Source organism: Biomphalaria glabrata, chromosome 8 (genome assembly GCF_947242115.1).
Source record: "Biomphalaria glabrata chromosome 8, xgBioGlab47.1, whole genome shotgun sequence".
NCBI classification, from domain to species: Eukaryota; Metazoa; Mollusca; class Gastropoda; family Planorbidae; genus Biomphalaria; species Biomphalaria glabrata.
The window spans coordinates 32,058,743-32,079,682 of record NC_074718.1 but is presented as its reverse complement, the minus strand read 5'-3'; the positions used below and the strand labels follow the sequence as shown (position 1 = coordinate 32,079,682).

The 20,940-nt window shown below is 35.4% G+C and overlaps 1 protein-coding gene across 2 annotated transcripts in view; it reads right to left on the bottom strand.

Annotated features, from left to right (window-relative positions):
- The window catches only part of LOC106066895 (E3 ubiquitin-protein ligase RNF128-like), a 61,131-nt gene that overhangs the window by 8,969 nt on the left and 31,222 nt on the right, over positions 1-20,940 (bottom strand). For both annotated transcript variants that reach the window (XM_056037228.1, XM_056037229.1), the window contains exon 5: positions 18,576-18,672. In XM_056037228.1, the coding sequence (XP_055893203.1) occupies positions 18,576-18,672 (97 nt within the window). The remainder of the gene's footprint in view (positions 1-18,575; positions 18,673-20,940) is intronic.

Below are 20,940 nucleotides of genomic sequence, written 5' to 3'. Positions count from 1 at the left end.
GCCAGAAGTAAACAGTGACCCATACATTCATACATGGCCCTCATATTTAAGTATCTATCTTATTGAATTGGAGGGGGTCCGTAGATTCCAGTATTACTTATTACCACACACACACGAAAACCTCTGCTTTAATAAATAATCTTATTCACACACTCTAACTGCTCTTCTGCTTTTCAATTCATTATTGAAATATTTTAAACAATATTATGCAAAGAAAAATAGAAAAAAAAAAAAAAATTTATTTTGAAAATTGAATTTGAAAAGTGGACCATTTTGTTGAAATAACTTTGTTCACACAAGCACATAGCTTTCATAACACACACACGTCCATGGAGCTAAGACAAGTTTAAAAAAAAAGAAAAAAAAGAAATGTCCGCAATAGCAAGTTGCAATAGCAAGTTATGCCAGGAAATGATTGAAAGTTACCCACCAAATGAGTTTAAAATGTGCTCAAAAATGGCAGAAAGTAAAATTTTGTAATTTATTAACATTAATATGTCAGCTTTATAATTTTGGTTGAAAATGCAAAGAAAAAAAAAAAAAAAAATTTTTGGGAAATATTCATGGTAAGTAATAACAGGTAAAGTTTTTGTATTTTTTTGCCCATTGCAATGGAAGAATTAGTGATACTTCATTCAGCTAGGGATAAGAAATAGACAAGAAATGTAATGATATTAAATGTCCGAGGAGCTTTAAGATAAAAGGCATAGCAGCACAATGTTGAAATGATTCCAGCACATTAAAACACAAATGTCTATGGTGGATATATGGTGGATGGTTAACTCGGTTTTTTTTTTTTAAGAAACACCTGCCAGAAAACAAATTCCCCATCAATGTCTGAAAAGAACCAAACAATAACCACAGAGAACACACTGGAATTTGTAATACAAACATAGTGCAAAGACCAACGCCAAACTCTTGTCAGGAACTGGAAATCCCATTCAACCCTCTCCTTCCAAAACAACATGTTGGAAAAAATGTGTACAAACTTTTGACCAGACAGAGTGAGTTGATAAGCTTTGTGAAAAAAAAAAGATTCCCTGGTGACAATATGAACAAACATTTCTATTAAAAGTTTTCCTGATTAACAAAGAAGGCCCTTGCAAAAAATTATTTAAAAAAAAAGTAAACAAAATGAGTCAAATTTAGCCTATGCAACAAGACAATGACTTATTCAATTGACTCTTGTCTGTCTGGTTCAAAGTGTGTACATGTAGAACTTCACACAATGTTTATAGACAAGACATGAATCAATTTAAAAAAAAAAAGTAACCAATTAGACAATTAATTACTGGTAATTCATTATTTTCTTTAATAGCAACAAGGGAAACTAGTATTCACAGATATGGCTAAATTTGTTGGGTTTAATTGTTAATGCTATTTCTCCCACAAGCCTTCTCCGATCAAGGTGATGCTTTATATGATTATTTATCGTACCTAAAAAAATATGAATCAATAAACAAAAATACTAAATTAGTAAATTAATTGTTGGTAATTGATTTTTTGGTTGATAGTGAATAAGGGAAATAACTTGTACGTTATTGGTAGATATAGTTTTGAGTACAGAGTTCTTCCCCTTTAGATAAGTTTTTTGTTTAAGAACTTTTTATATTTTGTTTGTTTTTATAGTTACAAGCGTTCCTTTAGATATGCAGCTTATTGCCTCCTAGCCCAGTACCACTCAGGGCAGGGGAGAGAAGCGGACAAACTTCGAACTCAGGACCATCGTGACGATATGGTGCATACAACAGAACAAGACAGCCGAAACCCGACCATGCAGAGGTCCTTATTCACCAAAGTCAAAAAAAATAGCACTTGAGTAAGGCCACTTAATGACCTGATTAATGAGCAGTCAAACTCTAGTAGAGATTGTGAACACACAAAGTTCAAGCTCAAGAAATAAGTATCTGCAACTGTGGGGTGACCCCGCACCTTAGTTGGGGCCCGCGATAAAGAGAATCTTGTCGCCGTCAGCCCATCGTATATCCGTGGCCATGATATGACACTCACCAAGGGTCCCGAGCAATGCTAAGGCCGCCTCTGGTGTCATCGGCGATAAACCCTTTTCATTCAACAAGGATTCCACCCTCAGCTGCAAGACAACTAGTGGGTCATGCAACTCCTACACAGCGTAGTCTAATGTCGTCAGCAGGCGTATGCTAACAGGACATGACAGTGTCATCTCCTATCGGCTGGCTCCGCCCACCATACATCTATACTGTTTATCTACACACTTACTGAACAGTAACTTAAAATAAGACAGAGAGAGAGAGAGGAAAAAAAAAAGAGAGAAAATTAATTAACTATCACTAATGGATGAAATAATTGGTTAGTGTTTGAATTGATTCATATGTTGACATCGACAATAAATAGTAGTACCAAATGTCAATTAGATCCGAGAATGGGAAGTGGGAGAAAACAGTGTTAAAGAATCCACCCAGACGGAAGGAGTTAATATAAGCTTGCTACAAAAAAGTCCAATCCAATTCATCGGATCACATCGGAAATTGATTGTTTTGGTCCTAATAATCGGCTAATCAAAGTAAACGAATGTATCTGTATTTGTTAAAGATTTATTCAAAATAAGCGGCTGGTACGATTAAACCAATTCGACTGTATTTCTATATATCAATGTGAGGGTGACTGTGGGTGTGAATGTGTGTGTGTGTGTGTGTGGGGGTGTGTGATTTGCCCAGAAAATAAAGTCTTTGCGCAATAGCAGACTCGTGTACGCTAAAAAATCTAGATTAATTGGATTGGAAGTTATATATAGCTACTTGTAAAGAGAGATCGATTCAGGCGACGCAATCTTTCGATTCATTTTGAATTCACAAGCAGTAACTCACGTCTTGATCGGAGTCTTTAAACGCCAAGAGCATTTCAAGACACGTCAAGATGAATACAAGATTTACTTATATGTAAAGACTCAAGAAGAAGAACAACAAAAAAAAAAAAACAGCAACAACGACTGCATTTTGACGTTGGATGAAATCAAGGGATCCACACAGCACTGGTCTACAAAATATTTGTTATAACTTGTGAATGTACTCCTTCAACCTAGGCCAACACAATTTAGCTAAAGTTTATACAAATTATGGAATGAAGTTCTGTCGATGCAAACAAGTTTGTTTTTCGAAACACCAACAGCCTGAGAGTGTTTTCCTCAATCCCAAGAGCTCTAGTTTTCTTTATATTTCTAATGATGTTTTGTTCTTTTATGAGGACGACATAGTTTTGTAATAAATAGACTCTTCAGTTAGACTTTAACTATTACATTTTTTTGAAATCAAACACACTTGAAATCTGGCATACATGCCGTACCGTCCAATTTCTCTGCAAAGAGGTAGCACTGTGGTTAGCTTTGTGGGCCAAGGCACGAAGGCGCTGGTGGTCCCTGTGATGTTGTGGGCCTAGCCACTCATGATAACAGAGCAGCTCTAATTTGGATTCATTAATTCCGTTACGGACACGACGACACGGACATCACAAAAACATGTAGACAACACAAACACTAGAGTGCAAACAACAAAAGACAAAACAGACAAAAGTCTGTTGCAAAGTACACCAACACAACCAACACTAAGTTAAAATGGAGAGGCAGAGGAACTAATGATTATAAAATTAATTAATAAATAGCTTTAGAGATAGGCGATAATCATTGGTGCTGGATCAATGACCTAACAGTTCAAAGTCATTGAGGACGTTCATTTATTTATTATTGATAAATTTTGTATTTAAAATATCAGGGCAGAAAAAACAACAACACACGATTTAATATATATATTTTTTTGTTTTCTTAAGGTCGCAAAGCGTTAACAAGTAACATCCTTCGAGGAAAAATATTACTTCTATTTTCAACCTGAGCCACAATAAAGGTACCCATTTCAGACCTAGCGATCCATGGTGGCAGATGATGTCCCTACAGCCAACGGTGTCCTTGGCCAGCACAGCGACAGATACCCATTAGATTTAGGTGGACTCCTGAACTTCAATAGACCAAGGATTTCTAGCTCGAGACCCAGGATAGGAAGCCAAGCGCCTCAGCAACAGCACCCCATCTATTTATTAAGCTTGTTACCAATGAACTAATTGTGTGTCTAGGACTTCGTTCCATTCGTACACTACATTATTATTATAAATGATGCAAGACTAACACTAAGACTACCTTATTGATCCTAATTGGGAATGTGCTATGATTAGCTCAAGTGGCCTTTGACATTATAGACGAACATGTAGCCCATACATGAGCTTGACTTCCGCATATTACTGATATAGTAAATTAGGTCTTCTAATAGTTTAAACAAGACAACGATCAAGTGTATTCCAAAGGTTCTCAGAAATGGGCTGTCACATATTCGTCTCTCAAAGTCGGTGGAAAGTGTTCTAACAGTAGATTTTAATTTTTGCCAAGTGTAATCTTTGGTCAAGAGAAAATCGTTTTCAGTGTAATCTTTGGTCAGAGAAAATCGTTTTCAGTGTAATCTTTGGTCAGAGAATATCGTTTTCAGTGTAATCTTTGGTCAGAGAAAATCGTTTTCAGTGTAGTTTTTGGTCAGAGAATATCGTTTTCAGTGTAGTCTTTGGTCAGAGAAAATCATTTTCAGTGTAATCTTTGGTCAGAGAAAATCGTTTTCAGTGTAATCTTTGGTCAGAGAAAATCATTTTCAGTGTAATCTTTGGTCAGAGAAAATCATTTTCAGTGTAATCTTTGGTCAGAGAAAATCGTTTTCAGTGTAATCTTTGGTCAGAGAAAATCGTTTTCAGAGTAATTTTTGGTCAGAGAAAATCGTTTTCAGTGTAATCTTTGGTCAGAGAAAATCGTTTTCAGAAAAGTCAAAATATGTTTAAAGTAAATGGAAACTTTTTTTTTTTAATTTACTATTCACAGAATGTTACTCAATCATGGATATAGTCCTGATAGTGACCATAGAGTTTAAAAGAAACAAGGTTTTATTGTTACACGTATGATTTGTAAATCATTCCTTTGAGTTTGTGGCAGTTTCATCTGGAGACTCAAGTGACCCTCAGACTGGACATTCCAAAACAAACTTTAATGGATTCTGAAACCATGCAAGTTGTACAGAGGCTGTAGCGTTGTCCCGCGTTGTAACGATTGGTTAAGCGGAAATACAAGCATAACAACGACTTTCGTATAAAACATGGAGCACAGATCACCGTCAAAACAAAGCGATAAAGGCAAATGATATGGATAGCATCTTGAAATCAAACTGTCTAAGAACCTTACCATGTCTAGTAACTGCCATGTCTAAATGCGTAGATTCGCCCACCAATGATGGCTTTGGAATAGCGCATGAATACAAATGCAATGCCAGTGAGACAACTGACGCGTCTACAATAGGAATGGATGAGATCACAGAGACCAAGGGCGCTGATTTTAGGGATGAGATTATGCCGATATGGGCGTTATCGATCTCACAAAAAAGGGCAATAGCCTAGTGAGAAAAAAATATTTATTTGTAGCTAGAATGTGTTTCAAACATCGCGGTGTTAAGACATATTCAACAGTTCATCAATCTATTTAAAATACGTGTATAATTTGTATATATTTTACGAGTCATTTGAAGCGCCGACAAAAGAATAAATAAATAAATAAACTACAGAAAGTCAAGTGTAGAAGTGAAATAACTCTCAGCACGTGCCACTTGATGTTAGATCAGTACGTTTGAGAATCCTAATGTACCGGGTTCAAGTCCCAAAAGAGATCGCGATACTAAAGGACGTTGCACAATGTGACCAGCATGTTCTAGTATACCTTCAAACACAAACACTTCACCCTAGGTCGTGCACTTTTCTTTTAGTATTAAAGCTCAACGCATTCATAGGCTAGGTGTTAGACCAGAACTATATAAACAGAGATCGTTTGTTTGTGTTCTCAAGTCAATCTACATGCTACACTAGACATAGAGACTCTACAAGCCACGAAGTAAATCTAGGTACTCTACAAACCACGAAGTAAATCTAGGTACTCTACAAACCACAAAGTAAATCTAGGTACTCTACAAACCACGAAGTAAATCTAGGTACTCTACAAACCACGAAGTAAATCTAGGTACTCTACAAGCCACGAAGTAAATCTAGGTACTCTACAAACCACGAAGTAAATCTAGGTACTCTACAAACCACGAAGTAAATCTAGGTACTCTACAAACCACGAAGTAAATCTAGGTACTCTACAAACCACGAAGTAAATCTAGGTACTCTACAAACCACGAAGTAAATCTAGGTACTCTACAAACCACGAAGTAAATCTAGGTACTCTACAAACCACAAAGTAAATCTAGGTACTCTACAAACCACGAAGTAAATCTAGGTACTCTACAAACCACGAAGTAAATCTAGGTACTCTACAAACCACGAAGTAAATCTAGGTACTCTACAAACCACGAAGTAAATCTAGGTACTCTACAAACCACGAAGTAAATCTAGGTACTCTACAAACCATGAAGTAAATCTAGGTACTCTACAAACCACGAAGTAAATCTAGGTACTCTACAAACCACGAAGTAAATCTAGGTACTCTACAAACCACGAAGTAAATCTAGGTACTCTACAAACCACGAAGTAAATCTAGGTACTCTACAAACCACAAAGTAAATCTAGGTACTCTACAAACCACGAAGTAAATCTAGGTACTCTACAAACCACGAAGTAAATCTAGGTACTCTACAAACCACGAAGTAAATCTAGGTACTCTACAAACCACGAAGTAAATCTAGGTACTCTACAAACCACGAAGTAAATCTAGGTACTCTACAAACCATGAAGTAAATCTAGGTACTCTACAAACCACGAAGTAAATCTAGGTACTCTACAAACCACAAAGTAAATCTAGGTACTCTACAAACCACGAAGTAAATGTAGGTACTCTACAAACCACAAAGTAAATCTAGGTACTCTACAAACCACAAAGTAAATCTAGGTACTCTACAAACCACGAAGTAAATCTAGGTACTCTACAAACCACGAAGTAAATCTAGGTACTCTACAAACCACGAAGTAAATCTAGGTACTCTACAAACCATGAAGTAAATCTAGGTACTCTACAAACCACGAAGTAAATCTAGGTACTCTACAAACCACGAAGTAAATCTAGGTACTCTACAAACCACGAAGTAAATCTAGGTACTCTACAAACCACGAAGTAAATCTAGGTACTCTACAAACCACAAAGTAAATCTAGGTACTCTACAAACCACGAAGTAAATCTAGGTACTCTACAAACCATGAAGTAAATCTAGGTACTCTACAAACCACGAAGTAAATCTAGGTACTCTACAAACCACGAAGTAAATCTAGGTACTCTACAAACCACGAAGTAAATCTAGGTACTCTACAAACCATGAAGTAAATCTAGGTACTCTACAAACCACGAAGTAAATCTAGGTACTCTACAAACCACAAAGTAAATCTAGGTACTCTACAAACCACGAAGTAAATGTAGGTACTCTACAAACCACAAAGTAAATCTAGGTACTCTACAAACCACAAAGTAAATCTAGGTACTCTACAAACCACGAAGTAAATCTAGGTACTCTACAAACCACGAAGTAAATATAGGTACTCTACAAACCACGAAGTAAATCTAGATACTCTACAAACCACAAAGATTGAAATCTGTTTCTGAATGTGTTTGGGTCGCAAAGATCTTAGTTACGTGTTAAACTGCGCTCGCTGGTTGCTAAGAACAACTAAAGCTGTTCTGTGATACTTTGTTTTCAGCTGAACTTTTTATTTCCTTCCAGTAAATCTGTTGGGTTGATAACTGAAAACATTGTATGCAGCTTTGTGTCACCATGGCAATGCCTAGGGTCCTAGTCCATGCACATTAAATCAAGTAGATTGCATCATCAAATTAATTTAGTTCTAAAGCCAAGCGTATGCGACAATCCGAGAAGGAAGTATTATTATATATATATATATTAGATCTAAGAGTGGAAAGGTCGAAGCAGGACGTTTTTGTCGCGGGACACTTTGTCGCATTCTATATGTTCATTTAACTACGTCCTTAGAAAGAAGAATATCTATCTATGTTTTGTATGTGTGTTTGGGCCTACTTTTATGTACAGACAAATATTTGTATGTCCATTAGATTTGCGTCTTAAGTTATAACGTACGTGTGCGGAAAAGGGGGGGGGGGGAAGAGGTTTTGCAGGTTTCGAACCCGGGACACAGAGATGACATGTCCCGAGCTCATACCATTCGACCAGGCAACCACCCAAAGTTCGAAATATGCGTTCAGGAAATTTTCAAAAAAATAAAACGTGTTTTTTTTTTGTTTTTTTTTTAAGAGGATGGAGAAGGTATACTTTGTACTATAGTAGATTATAAAATATTATGTACTATAATTATTTTAATTTAAAAGACTTATGGTTTATAAATTACCGTCAAAACCTCTCGCGACAAAATGGCTGCGTCAAAACGTCGCAGACCCTGGAAAGGCATTTCTATGAAACAGAGAGCGTATGGGAGAGATAGAGAAGATATTGATGATGAGAAGACAAAGCAAGAGAGTGTGTGTGTGAGAGAGAGAAAGAGAGAGATGAGGTGGAAGAGGATAGGCAAGGGAAGACAGTGCAAGAGGATAGAAGAAGAGAGGAAGGGGGAGAGAGAGCGAGAGGCAAGAAAGACAACTTGCAAGAGAAATAGAAAAGGAAAAGATGGTGGGAAAGTGCAATAGTTAGAGTTAGAGAGAGAGAGAGAGAAAGAGAGAAAAGTAAAGAACAACACGAGTTTCTCTAATTGCCTTTAAGCTCCTGCTATTCTCTCTTGTTGTTACTCATTCACGAGAAAGAAATGATTTTTCAAAAAAACTATTGATCTACCTGCTCCACAGAACCTAAAAATAAACACATAATTCTCGTGGATTAAAACCTAACCCACCAAGGCCAACCAACTAGACCACAATTAGAAAAAAAAACACAGTTCTCTACATTTTCACTTCACCCCTCCCCTTCCCCCCAGTCGTGTGTTACGACACAGCCAGAGCGGTGACGTGCACGGTGACATTTGCTAACCATGCCAGGCGCTAACTACAAAGACATGATGAGACAGACACAGGACGAAAGCAGACTGCTTCAAGATAAACACAGAACATTATCAATGAAATACTTCAAGACAGGTGGCACTGCGGTAATGCTGAGTCAGAGCAGCGAGGAAGAAGCGGTTGCAGCGAGAAAAATGTGGTTGCACGTGGTATAAAAAAACAACAACCAGAAAACTTTAATATACAAGTTTTTATTTGGCCTGATTAAAAATGGGCTATGCTGTTAAAAGTATACAATATGTACCACCCGCCATTTCTCGAATTGAATTATTGTTTTTGGAACACTAGGTACCAAATTTGCCATGAGAGAAAATGGTGAATCAAATATAGAGAAAAATGGACAGTCCAGACCAGGGCACGAACCATGGAACCTCCGACTCAACCTAACAGCAACACAGGACCAGGGGAACAAAACACTCCTCCATCCATCCCAAACGTCCTATGTTGCAGCTAAGTAAAATTTGGTCCATATATATATAGAGAGAGAGAGAGCGGGAGAGAGGATGTATGAACCATTCAATGTTTCAACACTGCTTCATATCGGCCCCCGAAGTGGTCCACACAGGAAGGTAAAAAGGCAGGTTTCAATATTTTCAGAAAGAACATCAAAATAAAATTCTATAAAAGAATAATGACAGAGAATGGAGCAAAAAGATTGACAGATCTTGTGTGGTGCCCCAGCGGTCCAGCAGACCAAGGAATATGTTAAAATGAATGTGTGGTTAGATGTGAACCTGGTCTAACTGATGTCTTAAAATGATATAATTGTTTTGTAAAGGTCAATCTCTTATTCAAAGCCTCAAGAAAAATAATTTCAGAAAAAAAAAACAGTTACAAAGACAGTTTGTGTGGAAACACAAACTCAAAATCGGCCCCCGAAGAGGTCCACCCAGGCAGGTAAAAAGGCAAGTATCATTATTTTCAGAAAGAACATCAGAATTAAATTATATCAAAGACAAATGACAGAGAATGGAGAAAGAAGGTTGACAGATCTTGTGTGGTACCCCAGCGGGCCAGCAGACCAAAGTTTAGGTGATAGTGAATGTGAAAAAGTTAAATGCGACACTGGCCTAACTGATGTCTTATAATGAATATCTAATTGATCTAATTGATTTGTAAATGGCCAATCTCTTATTTAAATCCTAAAAAAACAAGATTACAAAGAGAGTTTGTGTGGCAACACAAACTCAGAGGCGGCCCCCGTGGGAGACGGATCACTGTCGGATCCGCATATTCGCTGGTCGACTGAGGATGGCATCGAGCAGAGTATGAAACAAAGACCCTAGAGATAATCAGTTCTGCGCGCTAACCGCACGACCAGGCATTGCTTTTAATCTAATGACAAACTGGTTACAAACTAATAGCCTACTATTGATAATATACCTACACATTACGGAATGACAACTACCGGATATGAACAATATGTCAGAAGAGCGATTTTAGATAATCTTTTGGTATTGAGCATTTTCATTTAGGCCTAAATGGAACTAGAATGAGGATGTAGATCTACCTAAATTAAACTACTAATTTAGCACTCTAAATATCTATATCTACTAGATCTAGATCTAAAATATATATTTGGGATAATGTAGATGTAATTTAGATAAGATTTACATAAAAAAACACTAGATAATTAATTAATAGACTAATTGCAAATCTAAACATTAAAATAGTAGATTAGTTTTAGAATTTTATAACATTGCAATATTGACATATTGACAATCTAGACATTAGAAAAAAAATCTACACTTTAAGTCTAGAAATTTAAATTATAGATCTTGATCTAGTCTAAATCGTGGCTGTCTGGTCGTTTGGATTCATCGATGGTCCCAGGTTCAAACCCTGCCCGCTCCCATCCCCCGTCGTCCTACGGGAAGTTTGAAGGAACATCCGAAACATGTAAAACAACAAACATTCTAAACTAGACCAAGAAATTCTAGATCTAGATTCTATAATGAACTTAAATCTAAATCTAGTTTTAAAAATCTAGCTCTAGTGTAAAAAATAATCTGGATCTAGTGTAAAAAATCTTGATTAGATCTAAATCTATTATGTCTTTTTAAAATGCGAGTCACATTACGAGGTTTAATAAACATTACTATACCGAGTTGTTTTAGCATTTAAAGAATTTATTCCATATGACGTCAAAGGAAATAAAAACCCACTACGTCACACGGCCTAGTTAGACTAAAAATGTCATCTATACGAGCAGCTTGTCGAGTGTTCATAGACATTGGTGCACCGAGTGAGATCTTTTAGCATTTCATTTAAAGAATTAACTCCAAATGACGTCAAAGGAAAAAGATTCCATTACGTCGCACGTCCTAGTTAGACTAAAAAATGTCTTCTATACGAGCAGCTTCTCGATGGTCCATAGACATTGGTGCACCGAGTGAGTTCTTTTAGCATTTCATTTAAAGAATTAACTCCACATGACGTCAAAGGAAAAAAATTCCATTACGTCACACGTCCTAGTTTGACTAAAAAATGTCATCTATACGAGCAGCTTCTAGAGGGATCATAGACATTGGTGCACCGAGTTTGTTCTTTTAGCATTTCATTTGATGGGCTAGTTAGACTTAATATATATATATTAATATATATATATAAAAGGATTAAAGACGCTTTTTTTTGTGTCTGTCAGTTTGTCTATCCGTTATGTTAATAGCGAGAAAAAAAAAGACTAAAAGCTATTAAAAATCTGATTAAAATTAATTTCCCTTCCAAAACATCGCATTAGTTTTAAGTTTCTATTATAAAAATTGTTCCGGATGTTAATATATTTATAGTGAGAAAAAAAATAAGAATTCCAGGTTAATCAAATGCCGTTAATTAAATTTCTGGGATGGTCTGTTATGAAAATTAGATGTACCATACCCTTATGGAGATTTTATCAAACCATACTTTGGTGTTAGGAAGTTGTTTTCCTTAAAAATCAGAGCATAATATTAACGATAATTAGATTTTTTAACGTTTTAGATAGAAAGTTAAATGTGTAAGAGAGAAGTGCGATTTTACATAGAGTTAAACTATTTTTCATAAAAAATCCGGAACAACCAATTTTCGTAAATGAGAAAATTATTTGTTTTATTTATTAGAAGAGGGATTTCAAACATTTATTAGGCGTTGTTAGATTTTTCATATAAAATTCGGATCATTTTTGGCGACGATTTGTAAGAAAATTAAGGTAATGTAGGTCGATTTCTTTTTCGTAACAAAATCCGGAACATTCTTTACCGATTAAACAACTTTTATTATGTTTCGGCAAGAAAATTAACTGTAAAATAAGTCTAAAAATGTATTTTCAATAATCGTTTCTAGTAAATTACTTTCTTATTTTAAAATCCAGAATAACCTATTGTCGATATTTTTGAAAAAAAGATCATGTGTTTCTTGCAACGTTTAAGCATGGAAATAAAATCTACTATAACTTAGAAGAGCAAACAAATATTCATTGGCATTGATTTGTTTTTCACAAAACATCCGGAACAATCTATTATAGATACTTTAAACTATTGCAATATTTCTGAATGAAAAACTAAAGGTTAAATCAGATTTACAATAGCCTCTAGTGTTATTTGTTAATCTAATCGTGACGGACAGACCGACCAACAGACAAAACGCACAAAAATAAGCTTCTTTTATTCGGATGGGGGCACTAAACAAAAAAAAATAAAATCTGATTTTTTCAATAGTTTAAGGAATTGGTTTAGCAACTGGTCATGTTGCGACGTTACGCTACTGCACGAAAGTCGCTGCTTAAAAAGTCCATTTTTAAAAATGTGCATGATATCTACATACAAAGTGCATTATTAGCCTTTATAAACAAACAGAAATGTTTTCTTTTAATTTTAGCAGCTAGTTAACCAGAAAAAAAAACTTTAAGTATTATTTATATTTGTTGTAAACATTTCCTGTACATTTTATAAATATATTTGACTTAGTGATACTGAAAATACACAAACATTATTGATCTTTGTTAGCATATTGTAACATTGCTTCCGTTACATTTACGTAATTGTTTTAGAATTGGTGTATTTTATGAAAAAATCGCTTGCATAATTAATTTTATAAATTAAACGGTTTGCTTTTAGAAAACCAAAAGTAGCCGTTGCACCTAAACTTTTCAAGCCGGATTTAATGATGAAATAATATTTTTCATATCTCTTCTAGTTTTCGAGATCTGAGTGTGACAGACGGACAGGGGAAAAAAACAATTCCGTAAAAAAAAACAAAAAACTTTAGTTAGGTGTGGTGTAGCTGTTATTTCACGCGAAAAATATGAAAACCTAAGTTTTAATTGTTGTTTTAAATTATGTCTAACTTATATGCATACTAAATAGATTTTTTTTCCTTAAAAAAAACTAAAAATTTTTTTTTGCTAAATGTAATAGTTAGTAGGACAGAACTTACATAAAGTTGCAATGCAAATGTAAAATAAAATAATTTTTTAACAAAAATTATAAAACCGTTTGCATAAATAAGTTTAAAAAATTGTAAATTTTAATCTCCCATACTTAAGAGCCTCCCGTGTTTGTTACTATTAATAGTGAATAGTTGTAAAAGTGGTGTATTTTTATGAAGAAAAAAAAACTGCTTGCATAAGTGATTTTTAAAATTTGATTTTTCGCTTTTGGAAAATAAAAAAAGTAGCCGTTGCATCAGAACTTTGAATGGACTAAAATATGATGTCGGATTTTCACTATCTTTTCTAGTTTACGAGATCTAATCGAGAAGGACGGACGGACAGACATTTCACACAAAACTAATAGCGTCTTTTCCCCTTTCAGGGGCCGCTAAAAATCCATTTGAGATTTAGTTCCTTCGGAAAATATTATTACAACCGAGATCAAATATTGTAAACTGTTTTACGAAAACTAGTTACACATGGAGAACATCTGTTTTGCCATTGAATGTCGACAGGAGTTTTAGTGAAGCCTATCCAGAGACCTGACGCTCGAACATAAGGATGAAAGAAAGAGTGTGTGTGTGTGGACATAGGCATTGAACTGCAAGATAGAACTGAATATAATCTGTGTCAAGGAGGTATGCAAACTGCTGTTTCAATGAATCTGAAATGATTTCGTTAAATCTTCTCAACAGTTAATTTCCATATAGAATTTTTCAGATTTAAGTGCATTTATTTTTACATATTCCGAGAGAGTGAAATTTTCTGGTGGTTTTTAAGTGATGGAGTACAAAACAGATATATAAGGGAGTTACCCCAATAAGCTCGGACTTCGGCCCTGCCTTTAGCCCCATCGAGTAGGTATACAAGCAATCAGTAATAAAGAGATGTAATAAATGTATATATCTTTGGATCCCTTCCAGGCAGAATAGTTGTTCGGATGGAAGGGAGATTCGTTAAATATATAAACTTTTTTTTTTATTTCATAAAGTGACTTCTTTCTGTCCTTTTTAAATATTTATCTTCTTTTTTTTTTTCACATATAAAATATATCTATTTCAAATTGTGTGTGTTTTCTAAAGCAACAAGAGGACTCATGGCGACAAAACGGCCATCGCCTAAACGGGGGCGCCAAAAAGTCGCGTACCGGATCAGCATTCAGAACATATACAGAGATAACTGTACGTATGTCTCGACTGGTATGTATGTTAATCTATTTGTTTATTGCTGGTATCTTCTATCGGGACAGAAAGAATAAAAGTAAGATGTCATTTCTTAGTATCTATAATACATTAAATCTGTTGTATTTTTTTTTTCTAATTTATATTAGTTTTTTTTCTTCACTTTCTATGTAAGATTATATTTTCTTTTTTTTTTAAAGGGCTAGAATCAATATTCAATTATTTAGTATATAAGGTTGGAAAAAAAACATTACAAGTATATGAATACATTTAACTGATAACTATTAGATCTTTAGAAGGTAGATATTGTCACCATCTAGATTAATATTGAACAATAAAAACTCGGAAACATTCGAGAGCTATTCATCAACGCACCATAGTATTGTCAATGTTCTCTCTGGATATTCTATCTACATCTATTACAGTCTCCCACGCAAATGAAAAGATCGATGGATCTGACCAAAAAGGGAGGGGGGGGGGGAGGGAAGGTCAATAAAATTGTCCATTGAACAACAACAAGTGCTATGCAAGAACAACGACTTAATAGTGCTGTAGAGGACATTGTAACAAATTGTTTTGTTCACACTATCAACTAACTTGGGTCTCTCAAAGTAACCTAACATATGGCAAATCTCAGAGGATTCCGGAGGATTCTCTGAGACATGCTGAATACAATATCAGCTTTGGTATAAGGGCAGGATATACTAAACTGGAAATCAACTTGGGTTTAGTGGTAGGACATGGTGTATAGGACATCAACTTTATTATATAGGCAGGTTATGATATACAGGACTTTGGTATATGGGACAGGGTTAGTAGCACTTTTCCATGACAAAATTTTAGGAGATTTTAGGAGGTTTTTTAAGGATGAAATGTATGATGTGTGTGTGTGTGTGTTTCCTATCCATTTGTGTGATACATAGTAAAACATACACAAAACTAAGCATTTATCAAATCAATTATTGTTATTTGATTTTTAAAATAATAAATATCTTGCCAATATGCACAGAAACAATGTTATCAGCTGTTGTATGTCCACAGAAAATGTAATGAAAGTTATCTTTTAATCAAGTAACAACTTGACTGTCATCTCAAAACCTCAAACAAACATTTTTTTTTCAAAGATTTATTTAAAAACATAACAAATGGTTACTTTTCCATTTTTTTTAAATAAGAAGCATTCTTAGAGATGCCTTATTCATGATGTATCTTCTCTGTGATGGAAATGTACATTTTTAGTTCCTATGTGTATCTTATAGATACTAGAGTCATGGTGTGCATTTGAGGTAATGTTTTATTCTTTTATTAGTTAACTTAAATCCTTTTCATAAACAGAGCCAGTAATATATAGGGTAATAATGGCCTATTTGAATGTTTAGTTGACATTTGCTTACTAAAAATGGCTTTTGGGTTGGGGGGGGGGAATTAGACCTATTCACGTTTTTTTTCCTAGCAGAATCTTTTTCAACCATATAGGCCTAGTTTCCCTGGCTTTTATGAGTGAAATAATTTTTACGGACTTTTCATAGCTGTATGCGAAATATTTTCGTTAAATCTACAGTAGATCTAGACTCTTTTGATCTAAATCACTAATCACTTTTCACGGCTGTGTGAATATTATCTTCACTAAATTTACAGAAGATCTAGACTCTAAAGCTAATTCGGTAAAATTCGCGGACTTTAACTCTAAGTCACTAAATTTTGCGGACTTTTCACGGCTGTGTGAGAATTATCTTCACTAGATTCTAGTGCTTTATAGTTAATCTAGAGTCTATATATAATTTCACTAAAATTCGCGGACTTTTCGCGGCAGTATGCACAGTATGCAAATTATCTTCACTGGATATACCGTAGATCTAGAGTCTAGATCTAAGTCACTAAAATTGCGGACTTTTCACTTCTTTGTGTTAATTATCTTCACTAGACTCTAAGTGATTTAGCGTAAATCTAGAATCTAGCGTATTTCTAGAGTAATCTAGACATTAGATGTATCGAGATCATTAAATTGACTAAAATTCACGGAGTTTTCAGGTTAGATGCGAATTATCTTCACTAGATCTAATTTAGATCTAAATCTAAATCTAGATACTATTACAGTTACTAGAGATTAGCTAGATCTAGAAGATTTACCGACTTTCCGCGCGAAGTCACTCTTACACTTACAACAAGAAGATTTTAGGTGAGGGAGGGCCCGGAGGGATGTAGCCTACAAATTAGTCTGGTAATTGCTCTAATTATAGACAATAGTCACTACAGACTAGATCTAGCGCGTCTTTAGTGGTAACAATAAATGGAAACAAACATTTCTAAAATGACTTCAGAAAAATACTGCCAGGTGAAATGCTTGCTTGAGCCAAGGCCATCTTCAATCACGAGATCGCGCTTCACAAGTGGGTGAAAGGCGGTGTAGACGCGTCACTGGTCAGGTCATTAACACAGCCAGCCCGTAAGGTCATGCGATCAGAATGCCTAGTAACGCTGTTGTTATCCCCTCACATTTTTAGCAAGAAATAAGCAAAATTATATTTTAAAAAAAATATTGGGTAAAAATTTTAGGAGAGTGGACAAAATTTTAGGAGACTTTCGGCAATTTTTAGGAGAATTTTAGGATTTTAGGAGACTTTTCATTTTTTAGGAGATTTTAGGAGTTTTTAGGAGCGCTACGAACCCTGATGGGAAGGATATGATGTATAGGACTTTGGTATATGAGCAGGACGCCGCAGGACAGGATCTATTTATCGGCCCTTGCTCAATGTCAAGCATTAGTGTAAGGCATTACGTGTGTATGTATTAGCTACAGGAAGATATTTGTGTCAGTACAAGGAAGATGACCGACTTGAAACTAGAACGTTACAAAGTGCTCGTTGTGTGAACACTCCAGATAACGGGAGCTCAAGTTGAGATAACGAGACGCTGGCAGAGTCAAGCTGTGACAGCACAGAGAATAACAGTTCACAATTTGGCGTGACAGAGAAACATGAATGTGACTTGTGACATTAGGAACTTTCCATCCAAAAGAACTGAGAGAGACTCGCAACAAAGGGATTGCACCAACTTTCCATACTAAAAGTTCAGAAAACAATTATCTGCACCAATACTTTACACTTGTACACTTGGCACTTAAGAATAAAAAAAAAAAGGAAAAGCGCATTGGTGGTCTAGAAAGATCTCACGAAAGCAACAGCCCATCTGTATTGAATAACATTTACATAAATAAGAATATAGATATCTCTGAAAGAATTGAATCATATAAATAAATATCACAGACACACAAAAACATAGTCAAAGATAATAAGCTTTAATATCTTGCAATTGTATGTTTTCATCGATTACTCAAAATGACCACGGGCTATTTACTCGATCATCTACTTGTGTGATAGTCTGAACATAGATTTACACTAGATATTATTATGACATTTCAAACTGCCCAATACTTTAAGGTCATGAAAAAGGGTTACAGAATGCAATTAACTTAAAATCAAATCGCTATTAGATCAAAGTACTGAAGAGGTCCCAATGACACCTAATGCACTGAGGATACTGTAAATACCTTCAATCAATACGCTCAGAGCTTTACTAATCGGACTCTCAACTTAATCAATAGTTATACAACCCCCCCCTCCACCAAAAAAAATGTATATGAACCATCCATAAAAAATAGCCGCATTCAAACGGGACCTTACTTATGAAAAATGTATACTAAAACAAAAACACGCCATTAATTCTACTTTAAACTAATGATGTATAAAGTGACTTGGAGTTCTAGAACGAGGCTGAAAGAATAATCTCTTAACTATCTCATTTTGAAAAGGTTTATAGTTAATAGCTCTTGATGAATCCATAAAATGAGGCATAAATACAAACTTGTCATCTGAACATGACAGATGGGCATGGACAAAAAACAACAACACAGTAGCCTTACCTGCATGCCATAAGCCCTAAGTATATCCAACTTGCACATGGGACACGAGCGTTGATCCAGCAGCCAGGGATCTACACAAGATTTATGGAAAATATGCCTGCAGAAAGAAAGAATTTAAGTTAGCATAATAGACAAACTGCATGCACTGTATAGGAAATACTTCATAATTAGAATGTGCTGAGAAGTTATAAGTCCACTTGGGGACGCTTCTGTGGTTCTGTTTCATACCATTCATAAAATGAATTCAAAGTTATGACTTTTGATAGTGAGGTCATGAGTTCGCATCGCTGCAAGAAAAGTTTAAATAACCGCTGCTTAAAACAAGCAAAATATATAAAATCCTTTGTAAAAAACAAAACAAAAACTAAGCTTACCTAAAAGGGGAAGAACTCTGCCCTAAAAACTAAATCAATACCTGTAAAGTTATTTCCCTTATTCGATATCAAACAAATTAATTTATTAACTATTATTAATTGACTATTTGAGTATTTTTTTTTATTGATTTATGTTTTGCTATGTACAATACATAATTGTTTAAAGTATCAAGTTGATTGGAGAATGCGTGAGGGAGAAATAGCGTTTAAATTATTTAAGGGGACTAAACTCAAAAAAATTAACCATATCTGTGAATACTGAAGAATCAGTTTCTCTTGTTAGTATCAAACTAAATAATTAATTACCAGTAGTTAATTGTCTAATTGTTTACATTTTTTTTTTACTGAATCGTGTCTTGTCTATGCAAATGAAAAATTGTGCGAAGTTTCAACTTGATCCGAGAATGAGTGTGGGAGAAATAACTTGTTCAAAATTTGTACCAGACAGACAGAGCGAGTTGATATAAGCTTGTTTAAAAAAAAAGAGCGAGGATGAACATTGTGTTTAAAGAGGATGGGTGAACACAGCACAAAGAAGTATGTAGATGCAACCTGCTTTGTTAAAGGGAAACAAACTACACTTACTTATCAAGTTGAATGACACGAGCTACTTAGCCAGCCAGTGTTCAGGGATGAACAAAAAGTGTGAGGCCCATATATCAAAGTGTTGGGGGGTGGGGGGGTTAATGCAAAAAATAAATAAATATGAACCTCTCAGCTTGAGTCTGATGAACTTAAACTACAGACAGATGCAACGCGAACTCATCACCCAAAATACAATTGTCTTTCAAGGGCTAATTTGTTCGTGTCTTTCAAGGGCTAATTTGTTCGTGTCTTTCAAGGGCTAATTTGTTCGTGTCTTTCAAGGGCTAATTTGTTCGTGTCTTTCAAGGGCTAATGTGATCGTGTCTTTCAAGGGCTAATTTGTTCGTGTCTTTCAAGGGCTAATTTGTTCGTGTCTTTCAAGGGCTAATGTGATCGTGTCTTTCAAGGGCTAATTTGTTCGTGTCTTTCAAGGGCTAATTTGTTCGTGTCTTTCAAGGGCTAATTTGTTCGTGTCTTTCAAGGGCTAATGTGATCGTGTCTTTCAAGGGCTAATTTGTTCGTGTCTTTCAAGGGCTAATTTGTTCGTGTCTTTCAAGGGCTAATGTGATCGTGTCTTTCAAGGGCTAATTTGTTCGTGTCTTTCAAGGGCTAATTTGTTCGTGTCTTTCAAGGGCTAATGTGATCGTGTCTTTCAAGGGCTAATTTGTTCGTGTCTTTCAAGGGCTAATTTGTTCGTGTCTTTCAAGGGCTAATTTGTTCGTGTCTTTCAAGGGCTAATTTGTTCGTGTCTTTCAAGGGCTAATGTGATCGTGTCTTTCAATGGCTAATTTCTTCGTGTCTTTCAAGGGCTAATGTGATCGTGTCTTTCAATGGCTAATTTGTTCGTGTCTTTCAAGGGCTAATGTGATCGTGTCTTTCAAGGGCTAATTTGTTCGTGTCTTTCAAGGGCTAATTTGTTCGTGTCTTTCAAGGGCTAATTTGTTCGTGTCTTTCAAGGGCTAATTTGTTCGTGTCTTTCAAGGGCTAATTTGTTCGTGTCTTTCAAGGGCTAATTTGTTCGTGTCTTTCAAGGGCTAATGTGATCGTGTCTTTCAAGGGCTAATTTGTTCGTGTCTTTCAAGGGCTAATTTGTTCGTGTCTTTCAAGGGCTAATGTGATCGTGTCTTTCAAGGGCTAATTTGTTCGTGTCTTTCAAGGGCTAATTTGTTCGTGTCTTTCAAGGGCTAATTTGTTTGTGTCTTTCAAGGGCTAATGTGATCGTGTCTTTCAAGGGCTAATTTGTTCGTGTCTTTCAAGGGCTAATTTGTTCGTGTCTTTCAAGGGCTAATGTGATCGTGTCTTTCAAGGGCTAATTTGTTCGTGTCTTTCAAGGGCTAATTTGTTCGTGTCTTTCAAGGGCTAATGTGATCGTGTCTTTCAAGGGCTAATTTGTTCGTGTCTTTCAA